Source organism: Alligator sinensis, unplaced genomic scaffold (genome assembly GCF_000455745.1).
Source record: "Alligator sinensis unplaced genomic scaffold, ASM45574v1 scaffold647_2, whole genome shotgun sequence".
Taxonomy (NCBI): Eukaryota; Metazoa; Chordata; order Crocodylia; family Alligatoridae; genus Alligator; species Alligator sinensis.
This window is the reverse complement of record NW_005841832.1, coordinates 6,685,547-6,698,936: the sequence shown is the minus strand read 5'-3', so window position 1 is coordinate 6,698,936 and position 13,390 is coordinate 6,685,547. Positions and strand designations below refer to the sequence as shown.

The 13,390-nt window shown below is 44.8% G+C and overlaps 1 protein-coding gene across 1 annotated transcript in view; it reads right to left on the bottom strand.

The window, feature by feature from the left end:
• Positions 1 to 13,390, bottom strand: part of DPYD (dihydropyrimidine dehydrogenase) — a 646,991-nt gene that overhangs the window by 353,879 nt on the left and 279,722 nt on the right. Inside the window, exon 9 of the mRNA XM_025193285.1 lies at positions 4,009 to 4,116. Within this exon, the coding sequence (XP_025049070.1) occupies positions 4,009 to 4,116 (108 nt within the window). The remainder of the gene's footprint in view (positions 1 to 4,008; positions 4,117 to 13,390) is intronic.

The window sequence follows — 13,390 nt, the reverse complement described above, 5'->3', positions numbered from 1 at the left end:
CACTCCTATTGAAAGGTGGTAAATTGACAGAAACTGAAATGAACTTTTATTTTTTAAAGCACAAGCACAACATGAGATAAGGCAGTGTAAGGTATCTTCTTGGCACCATTCTTTCCTGCCTGGAAAGAAAGACCAGCTCAAGTAGCAAAGTACCACTCCAGATCAAGTAGATCTGTCACAATGCCCATTCAGTTCTTTGTTTCACTGTTAATTCTTTATTTCTCAATCCTGCATAGGTGCCTGGGGGGTTGCCCACAGGTAGGAACTTGCAGTATTGAGGCCTAAAAGTTAACTGGACTACTCACCTATACAAATTAAGCACATGTATATCTATTTGCAAGAATGGGGTTTTCGATAGTATGTCTTTGTGTATGCATATGTGCGCATGCACCAGTGTTATATTTTACATGCACGTGCTTGTGTGCACACACACACACAGGTACATGCACACACTCTTGTTTATTTTAATGAGGACATTGATTTACTTAGAACTGATTTGGGAAAAATAAGTTAATAAAAAATGGGGTGGAAATAAAAAGATAGCTTGGGTCAAATCTTGCAATTAAACAGAAAATATTACCATATTTACTCGAATACAAGACAAGGTTCCTCCCCCTCCTTCTCCAATTGGCATGGGGGAAAAATCTGCTCATCTTATAATCACATTTTTTGTGATCATACAAGGAAACCTCATTAAATACACTGTTTATCATTAAACTGCTGCCAAAACAGCATGTGCTCAGCAATGGAAACCAACTATGAGATTGATTAAATGCAGCCAATACTGAGCAGGACAATAAAACACTTGACCTAAAGTGGGCAAACATGGTGATGGGAACCTACCATAAGGATACACTAGTGCAGCCAATCTGAATAGACTAGATGGTAGTGACCATTAAGCACAGTCCCCCTCAGCAGAGACCTTTTCAAGTCATGGTGAACCACTACACTGAATACCTGTTGACTTCTTCTTAACTCCCACAGCTATTTAACCACCAGCCTTAAATGCCAGCAAACATCACCAAACAGTGCCCTAAACAGTTCACCCAGAATCCCTCCGTCACCCCCTCTCTTAGCCTTGAACATATGATTAGTGTTGCCCCACCCTCCATGAGGTAAAGCTTGCCCTGTGCCCTCATTTGTATATACATTTTTGGAGCATTCCAGGATTTGTAATAAGAACATCCAGTTCCAGTCATAAGTGGGAGCCTAATTAGCACATAGATCCTTTGTGGGGGGTATCGGGAGTATACACATATACTGAGCAGTGCTGGGGGATCACCATGTCTTGAAATCCTATTGACTCTGGTGAGGCTGAGCCCAATGAGTTATATGGTAAATCACAAGCCTTTGGCCTTGGACTAATATCACACATAGTTTGTACTATATACAAGTAGGTGCTGCTTAAAAGTGTGTTTCTGGAGTACCTGTGCTAAAACTTGTAGCGGTTTCAAAAAAGGGTTACACACATCAATTCTGAATGACTTCATGAAAAATGGTGGCAGGGGCACTTTAACAAAAGCTCGTCAAATGAGCTTTAGTTAAATGCCCCTGACACCATTTTTCAGCGGGGGGACATTGTTACATGTGACACTGGAGTTTGCTGGAGTGCACTAATTACTACACTCCAGCAGACTTGATTAATTGAGTCTGCTCCAATGCATTGTAATTACAGTGCATCAAAACAGCCTAAGTGTACGTGTATAGGCAACCCATGTGCTCAGGGAGAGCAGAGGTTGACAGTAATGAGGGGGGAAGGGGCTGCCTAGGGAAAAGTTTGGAGGGAAGCAGAGATCAAAGGGGCTAACTGACCTCCCAGGTTTATCTTCCCTGCTGTAACTTTTGGAGGGGGATAAATTCAAGGCAAAACTCCAATAATTAGATTATATACCTGGAAAATTTTGGCAAATGTATACATTTTCTATATACAACATCTAATTATTTGGGTATTATTTTATAATCAGGGTCATCATCTATTCGAGTAAATGTAGTATTTTTATTTAGCCTTGGCAATTCAAACAACTGGAAATCTGACATCCTGGAAATGAGAGGAGAAAAAATATCTTATTTTCAAAATCTGTATTTTAAATAGTTTGAGGTGGAATCAACATAATTAAAAAGATACAATTAATTAACAGAGCATATCAAACTGCTGTCTAAAGACAAAAATAAGTTATAGAAGTCATAGAAACTAGTTTGTTTCTTCAAAGTTGATCCTAACTCTTTTTTGATTGACACTAATGCACTCCATGATTTATCCTGGCAAAAAGGGTGTGCACTCTCAGGCTATTTTCAATGGACTTAGACTTTAGTCCTGCAAATTCTTATGTTTTAAGTACACAAATTGTTATATAGGTTTTTAAAAATAAATAAATAAATAAATCATATAAGCCTGTATATTTTATAGCAGTGGTAGAGTTGTGGTTTTCATTTGTTGTGGGTTTAGTTTTTCCTTGTTGAACAACAAATGATTTATATGTCTGTAAGTCTTTCTTTACAAAGCTGTCTTCTCCACACCCATATTTTTTTTTGTTTCTAAATTTATTTTTGGATTAAAAACAGACAAAGAAATAATCTAGTTCTCGTAGCGGAGGAAGGATGGGCAGGGCTTTTTCCCTCTGGAATATAGATAATTTGAAGTAAAAAGGAAGAACTTGCTACATTTTTATAAGCAGAAAATAAATTTGTTGCAACTAACTTATTTAAGCCTCTATTTCTGTGAAAATCTAAACAAGGAGGCAGCCACATTCTTTGTTAATGTACTGGAGTGATTCACTCTGCAAATGATGATGGTGTGACTACAGTATACAGCCTGCACAGTATATAACCGAAAGTAGACATCACCATGGCTGCTTGCAGACTTAAAAAAAAAAGGTGCTTTCCTTTAAACTTGGCGTGCTCCCATGCTCAGCCCAGCACATGCCCTGATGAGGCACTGTGTTAGTTGGACCCAGCTTGCCCAATGTTTGTATATATTGGGCACTTTTAGTGGGGGGGTTTTGGTGCTTTTATCTAATAGCTGATTGAATTAGCTTTAGATAAAAGCACAAAAAACCCTGCTGAATCACTAGATCTATACAGACATTGAGGAGCCAGGATGAACTAAAGCGCTGCTTCTTCCAGTAAAGGGAGTTTTTGGGGTGTTTTTTTTTAAACATCTGTAAGCAGCCCATATTACTAACACATTACCATTTTCATGCCTGGCCATGTGGTAATTTATTTTAGAGAGGCACATTCTTAACATATGAAAAGGCACAATGCAAACCACAACCTAAGGTCACCATGTACCATGCTGACTAATATTATCTCCCTGACTCCCTGTATCCCTCTCTTGCCTTGTGTTATACAAAGACTGCAGGGACCATAGCCCAAGTCCTATTTCACCTCAATGTGTCTAAGTGACTCTTATGTAGTTGCACAAGCTTATTTTTTGTGACACACACAGTTTTGGATCCTTTTTCTGCTAGCACCAGCAGTAATATAGTGGGGATGCAGGGAGGGTGACTGCGGCATGAGCCTCTTGTGCTGAGTTAGAGGAATTGAGGGAGGAGCAAAGAAAAGCAGTCACTGAGCTACCAGCCCAGAAGCCACTGATTCCACATGCAGCCCAGCTACCAATGCTGCCTTTTGAAACCACCATGCAGTACACAATGCCCAAGCAGGCCTCTGATAGGCAGAATAGGATAATCCAGGTACACATGTAACCGCCAGCAGTAAAACTTGCTCACTCCCTGGGCAAAGGACCAAAGGCTCACTCCCTGGGCAAAGCCATGAGGGTACTGGGCTAAAAGGTGGGAGGCTTCTTCTCCTCTATTCCTCCTCTCCAAAAGGTTGTACCCTACCACCTGAGAAGCACCAACCTCAGATATGCCTCCGTATTTATAAGCGCTCCTTAATTGGATGCACGATTTTACACATGCCTGTACACTGCGCAACTCCAAGGAGTAATAATGAAATTGCCAACCATCTACTGAATTTTATTCAACAAATACACACGTGTGCACATACCTGGTTTGCTTGCCATTGCTATCAGTGGTAGAAAATCTTTAGATGTGTAGAAGCCTTGATCTGTTCTCAATCCTTCAAATATATGGTCTTTGTTTGGTTCTGGTAAACCTAAGGCATACATTTTAAACATGTCATAACTTCTTTGAAAACTTCAAAGACTATGAAACAAGAAACAAGCAAGGCAGAAACATCCTTGAAGCCCTCCAGCTTCTTTACACTTAACTGTAGAACTTTTCCAAAGAACATCACAACATTAATCAGTTTAATCAATTAGGAAGGAGCATGATTAGCAAAGCTGTATATCTACCCTACTTAAGGACACTTAGACATCATCAATGGGCATTCGTGATTTTTTTTATGGAACTGTAAATCCTTATTGCCCATTTATTAACGGTTATTAATATCACATACTTATACCTGATAGAGAGATTTTACAGCTGAACGAAAAGATAACATTTCCTATTGCTATGCAGGCCTTTAGGTAGCAGATAAAATAGACTGTTGTTTTTCATCTAAACTGAATGATCTATCCAGATGTTTTCAACAACAGTTTTGACTTTTGAACGTAAACCATGCATTAATAAAACACTGTATGAGTATATTGATTGATGTAGACAGCAACTGAAGTCAATGGTACAACTCAGATGAGTAAATAAACTGCCCCAGCCCTGAGCACTGCATGTTACCTTTTCTGCTCCTTCAGTTATCTAAGAATGAAAACACGCATGGTTTTTGTGGAGGCAGAAACCACAAGCAAACGGATGTCCATGCCCTTTGTAGTGCCACAAATCCCTAAAATTGTGGCCACAACAATAAATGGTATAAATTTGTGCTGTTTTTTTGTGGTGGACTTAGGTGAGAGTGCAGGCAGCCCGAAGCTGCCTGAGATCTCCACATGCCACGGGCAAGCATTCCTGAGGCTTCAGGGGCCTGATCCTGCACACCCTGGGAATTCCCCTACAGGACTATTCCCAGGATATGTACAAACAGGCCCTTGAAGCCCTGGGATCTCCCACCAAGGTTCATGCTAGTACAGGCATGCCCTGGGAATCCCCTGGCTGGAGATTTCCCAGGTTTGCATATTATACTTGTTACACACCTCTGCAAATGGGTGAACCCCAGGCAGGTGCTCTTGGGACTTCAGGTACCCCTGCTTGCAGAGGCACAGGCCAGAAATCCCTTGGCAGGGTATGCATATAGCACTACTGCACCCCAACTTGGGATACACCTTGGGAAACGTTCCCCCATTTGCAAAGGCATGCCCCAAGTCAGTTCCCCTGTTTGCAGCTGTCCTGCAGGATTGGACCCCTGAAGCCCTGGGAATGGCAGGGGCCCAATCCTGTGGGAAAACAGGCAACGTCTGTTCCAGGATGTATCCTTACACAGCTGATCCTGCACTAAGGAAGACATGTGTTTATAAACTAAGTCATGCTGGTTGCCTCTGGGAAGTCAATTCACTGGGAAATAGCAATAAAGTGAGAGAAATCTTCCTCTAGGTAGAGAAGACTTTAGGCAATCTTGTTTCACTGAAGCCATACAAAACTGCTTCCTTGCATCATAAGGTCAGACCTCAGTTATATGAAAACAATATTTTATTATGAGTCCCATGAAACTTGGAGTTTTCCTCACAGACCCAGCTCCTGGACTAAAGTGGATCACTTGATCGGGGGCAAGGAAGCAGAGTACAAAATAAAAAGTAATCCTTCTAATCCCAGTGATTTCAAAGAAAATCTTGCAAACAGGACCTGAGTGAACTCTTAAGGCTCAAAACTGAAAGCAAATAATAAAGAAAATCTATTTAAAAAATCTGAGGATTTTTAGACAAAACTCTTGCTCTTCCTTAAGAAATTTTCATGACTCATGACTTGGGGTGGAAAATACTACATGTTTGTAGCTGGATGTTGAGAAAAATCAGGTAAGAAAACACTTGTGCAAACTGAAGGTATAACCTATCATGACCCCCTGAACATCACAAGTCCCCAGGCAGTTGGAATATGAAGTAATGAACAGTGAATAATGGATATGCTGAGTTGCTGGCAGGTATATCTGATGTATATTTATTAAAGTGTGTAAAATATGTATAAGAAATGCACCCAAAATTGTATAGGCTGTGATTGTTTCCTTCCTACACATTATCATTTTAAAATGCCCAAGACACAGTAAGAGGCCCTTCAGCATTCTGCTCTCCTCTCTCTCTCTCTCAATTCTTAGTCTTCTGCTCAAGAAGTGGGGGAGTGAGTTGAGCTACTGGATCTTACACAACTTTACTCAAAGGACATATTTCATCCTCATTCTAGTTGCAAAACTAGTGTGAAGTTAAGCCAGAATAGCAGGAAGTGTATGGGCCTAATTTCTCTCTTCCCTATATAAAAATATGTACAAACTCTCCAAACCAAACTGTTTTGGGGGGGCATTTCAGATTTTCTCTAACTGGCCTTGATTCTGCAATTCTGCTTTGATTAACATCAATGACTTAACTCTCACTGACTGCAACTGGAGCAGAATCAAGCCAAATTATAATGTTAATGGGCCGCATTCATCACTGGTCCACTACTGCTGAAACTAATGGATTTGGATCAATGATGACTTTGGTCTAAGACTTTTTAGGCTGGCTGCTATGAAAGCACAATAAAACGCAAGGGCTCCAATTCTGTAGGTGGCATTTGCTGCTATTTGTATTGCTATTTTCATTTTGCAGACTGCTCCAGGAAAACCAATTTTGTGATATTTACATTCGAAGGACCTGCACAGAGATTTTTCCCTCCATTCTTGTATATGGCTGGCACAGTTACAGCCTTTTCCTGTGCTTTCACAGGGACTGTACTGGATTCTAATGCATCATCTTTCAAAGAGATGTTTGCCATGCAAAAAATTAATTACCTTTGTTAAGAGAGAGAGAGCGAGCGAGAGAGTACCTTTTACAGCTGGTAGGTCACCCATGAGACAGGGGAAAGAAAGAGTTCAAGAACTGATGCAGAGCCAATAGCCACCCTGGAGAGACACCCTTTGGTAATAAACAGCCACCCAGCAGAAATACACTTTCAGAGAAAGATCAAATATTGATAAATAGCCAGCAGCCACCTAGGAGAGGGATAATTTGGAGAAAAATAACTACACAGGGGAAACAGAGTTTAGAGCAAAAGAGTTGCACAGAAGAGAGAGAATTTAGAGAAAAAACAGTCACCAATGATACATACAATTTAGATCAATATAACAATTCAAGAGAGAGATTATTTGCAGATTCCTCTACACCAAGGGGGAATTTCCTTTAAAGATAAATTATAGAGATCTCTTAAGAGCAAACTCCCACACTCGTACCAAATGGCCAGTAGCTATATACAACAATATACACCCACTGGAAATACCTAAGCCTTTCCCTTTAGGTTTTTCTCAGAGACTAACCTCAGTATTTTATCTTCTCTCCAAATCCATGTGAAAGCCATCAACAAGACCTATCTTACTTAATAGCTGGCTTTTCCTGTCCCCAAACAGTAGATCATTTCAAAATCTTCTGTGTAGTACATACACCAAAGCTTAACAATAACAGATATTTCTTTCATCTGCACTAAGGGACCCCTTGTCTATCTGACAAGAAACTACCTAGAGCTGTGGCTTCATCAATGCTTTTGGTGCTGTCCTGATGGAACCAGGAAACAGATATTAGGGCTGTGAGAAATTTTGCCAGCTGTATCATTTCAATGCTGTTTCGACTCATTTCAAGCTCAAAACAGCAAAATTGAAATGAAACAAAAGGCTTCAAAATGAAACAAGGGCAGTCAAAACATTTTTAAATGTTTCGAGTTTCAAAGCTGGGCTTGCCTGCAGGGAAACAGAAAGTAAAGAGGGGGAGGGGGAAGCAGGGGGAAGGACTGCTATGATACCTACTGTGTAGCTGGCCAGTGACTGTGATCTTTCCCTGAGGTCCCTTCCAATCCCAGTACTCTGGGGGAGGGATGGAAAAACAGCATAAAAAGCAACATTGTTTGAACTAAGCTACTTTTTGCCTTGGGGTCAGTTACTCAGCTGTGTATTCCAGCAGCTCAGCAGTGTCAGACAAAGGCTATCATTTCCTACTTGCTTGCCTGTTCCTAGCAAGTGGGATTCAATATCTTTTGCTTTTATTTTATTATTATATTCATTCATTCCTTTCAATTTATTTCTCCACCAAAATCGTCTTTTTGTTTTTGTTAGTCTATAATAATTCTTTTCCCCCAGAAAACAAATCTGTTCTTTTTTCTCACAGTGAGCATTTCATTCACTGTGCAGGGAATCACAGCATATATTGCATATTATAATATAGAATTTATTCAGGAACACATACCACATACATTTTATTACATAAATACATACATACATACATTACATAAATACACGTGTATGTAGATAATTGTATGTAATGCATTACATAAAGTTTCCCCTAGAGCCAGGTCTCCTTCCTCAGAAGGCACTTCAGAGGAGGTTCAGGTAGAGGTTGTGGAGGCAAGTGGCTCAGCTGAGTCTGCTCCTCCTGTTGCTGTGCCTCTGCTTGCTGAGGAGGGGAAAAAGCCAGCCACACCTGCACCCTAGAAGTGAGGGGGTAGTGCAGTCTAGGATCATTTTGAGCTGGCAGATGATCCCACATATGCTATCTGCCTGCACTGCCAAGCCAAAACCAGCTGGGGCAAGGGAACAAAACATAGGATCACCACAGGGATGCTGACGCATCTCAAAAGGCACTACCCCCTTGCCCTTGTTCCTCCTCAGCTAGGCACCAGTGGGAGTGTGCCCAAAAAGAAGTCCCCTTCTCACTCCAAAGCCCTTATCCCCCCAAAGCAGAGGCAGGCCAGCCTGGAACAGTGGGGGAAAGGTGGATGGAAAGGGGAGCTAAACATCCTTCAGCACAAAATCATGCAGGATGTGGAGACTCAGTGGAACTCCAGATACCTGATGCTTGAGAGACTGGCGGAGCAACAGAAGGCCATCCATTGGATGGCCTTGCCTGGGGAGATTGGGATAAGCAGCCCCCTTAACAGAGCTGAGTGGCATGCCATCTCCCCGATCTTGGTGGTCCTCAAGCCCTTCCAAGGCCACGAGAGCGTCAGCACTGGCAGTGCCCTCCTTAGCCACGTGATCCCTGCAGTAAGGGAACTTTAGAACCAAATGGAGAAGTTCCAGGAGACCAATGTTCCTGGCTGGGGCAAGCCACTGTCACCAGACGTGCAGGCACTGGTGAGGTAGCTGAAAGAGGGCATCAGGAAATGGCTTAATCCCTTGCGGTCTAGTATGGTCCACATGCTGGCTGCCATGTGTGACCTGAGAATGAAGGGGAGCAATAGCATATGCAACAGCAAAACCCTGGGTCAGTGGATGGAGGTGCTGGTGAAGAGAGTCAGGGAGGCAGAAGGGCAGAGGAAGGGGGACGTGTAAGAGGAGGATCCACTGTCCCATGCCAGCATGCCATTCACCAGCCAGTCTCCTCCTCCACCACAGGTCCTGCCAATATGGGCCAAGGTGGGGTCCAGAGGCACCAGACCTCACCATCAGGCAGGTAGCACTCAGGCTTTGGTGGCTGCCTATCTCACTGAGGACATGGAGCCACTGCTGTGCAACCCCTTGGCCTACTGGGCAAGCCGCAGCCAGATGTGGCCGGATCTGGCCATGGTTGCCCGGCAACACCTGTCCTGTCCACCAACCAGTGTTCCAAGCAAGAGGGTGTCCAGCTTTGCTGGTGATGTAATGACACCCCACCGCACCTCTTTGAATCCTGGTTTGGTAGAGCACCTGGTGTTCCTCAAGGTGAACCTTCCACTGCTGGGATTTCCCAAGATCCAGGTTCAGATGGAGTAAGTGCCACCCTCCTCACTCCATCTGCACCTATTTCCTTTTGTCCATTTTTTAAAAATCATTTAATACTTGATTCTCAGAGCTGGAGGCAGCACTCACTGTATCACCAGCCAGCAGGGGAAGTACATGTCCCTGCTGAGCTCCCATGCTAGGACAAACTCGGAGGTATGGGCTGGGGGTGTGGGGAAGGAGGAGACCACAGGTCCTGGGCATGATCACTAAAACTGCACTCTACCAGTGTTAGGAGGCCTGGTGGGACCCTTTGGTGGCATGGCAGCCCCAGGAAATGTCAGGACAGAGGATCTCCCTGGTGAAAGGCGGATAGGAGGTACCATAACCTCCAGCCACCACATGCACACACACAGACCTGGCTGGGGAAAGCCCAGATCTATCGTGTCTTTGACGGGTCTGAGGCTTGCTGGTTGCAGTAGAGTTGTGAGGCTCCAGGTGGGCTCAGTTTAGCTGCCAGGGATGCCAGCTTTCAGGTTGAAAACCCTTTGTCACACTAAGGAATCACCTGCAGTTGGTGTGTGTGTGTGGTACTGTTCCTGGATGGAAGAAACAGTAAAAAAAGCCATAGGCTGGCATGCAATACAGGCAAGAAAGCCAGTCACTGAAAATGGAAATGGAGGCCTCACAGGGTAAGGGACAGGCTGGGGGGGTGCAGGAGGAGAGGGATGAAACAGTGCAGGTAAAAATGGAGAAGTACCTGGGGAGTCAGATGTCCGGCAGGCTGTAGTGTGTCAGAATTCCACTGTCTATATTGAGTCCATGAGTTTCTGTACCTAGGAGGTTGATGAAGTGCAGTTCATAGGCTCATCTGTGATAAGTGGTTTGTAAATTCCCTTTGGGGATCAGGCCTGAGAGACTGGAGACAGGTGGTGTTCTGTTCTTATCTTTGATAGATTTTCAGAGTGTGCTCATTCTGGTGCGCAGTTGTTGCTTGGTGTCTCCTACGTATTTTCCATCAGGGCACTTGGTGTGTTTGGTGTGGAAAGAAAGGCTCTGACAGTTTGGCTACCTGAGATGCTAGTGCTACTGTGCTGCACTAGGAGGAAGAGTTCCCCCTAACATGGAACAAAGCCTCCCCCTGCCCCCACCCCTGCTCTGGGGCCAGGCAGTATTGCATGGAGAAGCCTCCTCCCAGCCCTGGGATAGGGGGTGGGGGAAGGGGAGGAGGAGGAAGAGTCCCTATTCAGCACCTCACAGAGTCACCCTCCCCACCCTGGGAGGAGGAGTGAGGGGGAAGAGTCCCCTTCAGCATGGAACAGTCTGTTGTTATTTACTTATCTGTTGTTATTTAAAGTGGTGGACCATACTGAGGCTATAAGGGAGGAGGATGCCTGATTGGGGCACACTTCTGTGCCTGTAGAGGCCCCAGCACCAGTAAGGGCATGCCTTAACACGCACACAAAGTCACATGTCATGAGTTTTGCTTGTCAGCAGCTTGAGGTACAGTTTCTGAAAAACCCCTGCACCTATCTCTTTGAAACTTGACAGGCTTTGTGGCCTCAGGCTGCTCTTTTCATTTGAATCCCTGCTGTTTTCATTCAAATCAGGCAAGAAATGACAAAGTTACAGGCAGTTTCGTGATTCCCCATTATAGCCTACGGGTGAAACGTCGAAACAGCGTCGAAACAGTCAAAGTTTTGACAAAATGAAATAGAACGGTGCTTTAAAACTAAATGAAACATCAAAACGAAACACTGTCCTTTCGAAACGGTGAAAAGGAAGTTGAAACGAAATGGTGCTGTTTCACACAGCCCTAATGGTTATGCAATTTGTTTTCTAGCCTACAGACATAAGCCTTCTGTAACTTTGGATCCCACCCTCAATTCTGCCAAATAAGATTTGCTTCTTTCAGAGAACAACCTCCTACACATTTCACAGGAGGCAAGGTTCAGACAAGAAACTCAAGCCTCATAGGCGGTAGTAAAATCAAGACTTATTAAGAATAGCAAAAGGAAAAATGAATCATGTGAAAACAGTAACAGCTTGCACAAGAGATGTAGTTCAGCTCTAAAAAAACTAATGTGGACCTTCACATTCTTGGCTAGTTATAGTGCAGGAGGCAAGCTTGTTCCTTTATCCCTAACATTTTGGCCTTCCTCCTGTCTCCAGGTATCTCCTTTTGGTGTCAGGTATCTCCAAAAAAACGTCCTCTGGCCCAAGTACTGTTAATTTTTCCATACATTTTGTTTCACATTATTGCTATCCATCACCTCCTCTTGAAGACTTGTAACTTTAGTGTCTCAGCTGCAAAGATGTTGCTATCTGCTCATACCATGCCCACTGTTTCCTTTCTAAAGTCATTATCTATTATAATCACGGCTTTGGAAAACACAGGTTAGGCTCCTGTTTTGCTGTAACCTTTTTATAAAAATATGGCATCTGCTCCCTGCCACAGTTTGCTCTTTGTTCTCACTTGGGCTAGGGACAGACATTCAAAAAGCCTGAGCATGAATCGATTCAATCTTTGCAAGTTAGTCTGATCTACAGAGAGTGAACCAGTTTGCAAGTGAATAGACATTTGGGACGTGCCTGCAGTGGCTCAAGCCAGAAGCCTGAGGACGCTAAAGCAGGGAACCCGGGCACCCCACAGGGAAGCTGAGCTGAGGGGAGAGGGGGTGGCCAGGCCCCGGCAGGCCCAACCCAGTGGCTCGCTGACACCTGGAGCAACCTGGGCACACAGGACTGCCCGGCCCCATAAGGGAACTTCTCCCCCTCCTCCCTCTTCCTGGCCATGCAGGAGTGGGATAGTGTGCCCTGATTGGTGCTGGGGGAGGGGGGGCACTTTTCTCTCCTCCTCCCCTGCCGCCACCATGGGGTGGGGAGACGGGATCTGTGAGGCTGCCCATCCACAAAGAGGGACTCTTCCCCCTGCTTCTCCCCATTGCTGCGGAGTGGGGAGGGGGGGCTCTATGGGATGCTGCCCAGCCCCAGAAGGGGACTCTTCCCTCCACCCCTCCCTACCCAGGGCAGGGGAGGCTCTGTTCCATACAGGGGGGAACTCTTCCTCCTCCTCCTCCTCCCCCCAGAGGGGCAGTAGGAGCACGGAGCTCAGCTGGACAGGGTGTAGGGACCCGCACACACTCCCTCCATGGCATGAAGCCCCCACTGCCTGGCAGAAGCAGCAGTCATGGACATCAGGGCACTCATGCCTGATGTAGGTGTAGCTCTGACCAGTGCTGCATGCAGGGAGGGAGCAGAGCTTGTCTTATCCCCGAGGCTCTACACCTCATGCCTGTAGCTCTAGCCCTGGCAGCGAAGACAGCCCTGAACTAGAGCCTGCTGTCTCCTCTGCTGCCAGCTACACAGTCCCTGCACTCTGCTAGGAGTGGAGGGAGCCCTGCCCATTTCCCTGAAGAGTCCAGCATGGGGCTTCCCCTCTGTGAGAGTGGAGCTTCAGGCGCAACATGGAGCCCTGGGGATAGTTGGATAAGGAAGTGTGGGGGAGGAAGCTTGTATGTGGTGGCAGCCATCATCCACCACCCCATGCTGCTTCCGATCTTCATCTGGCTGTGCACCACCCTTCCCCCTCCACCCCCCCCCCCCCCCC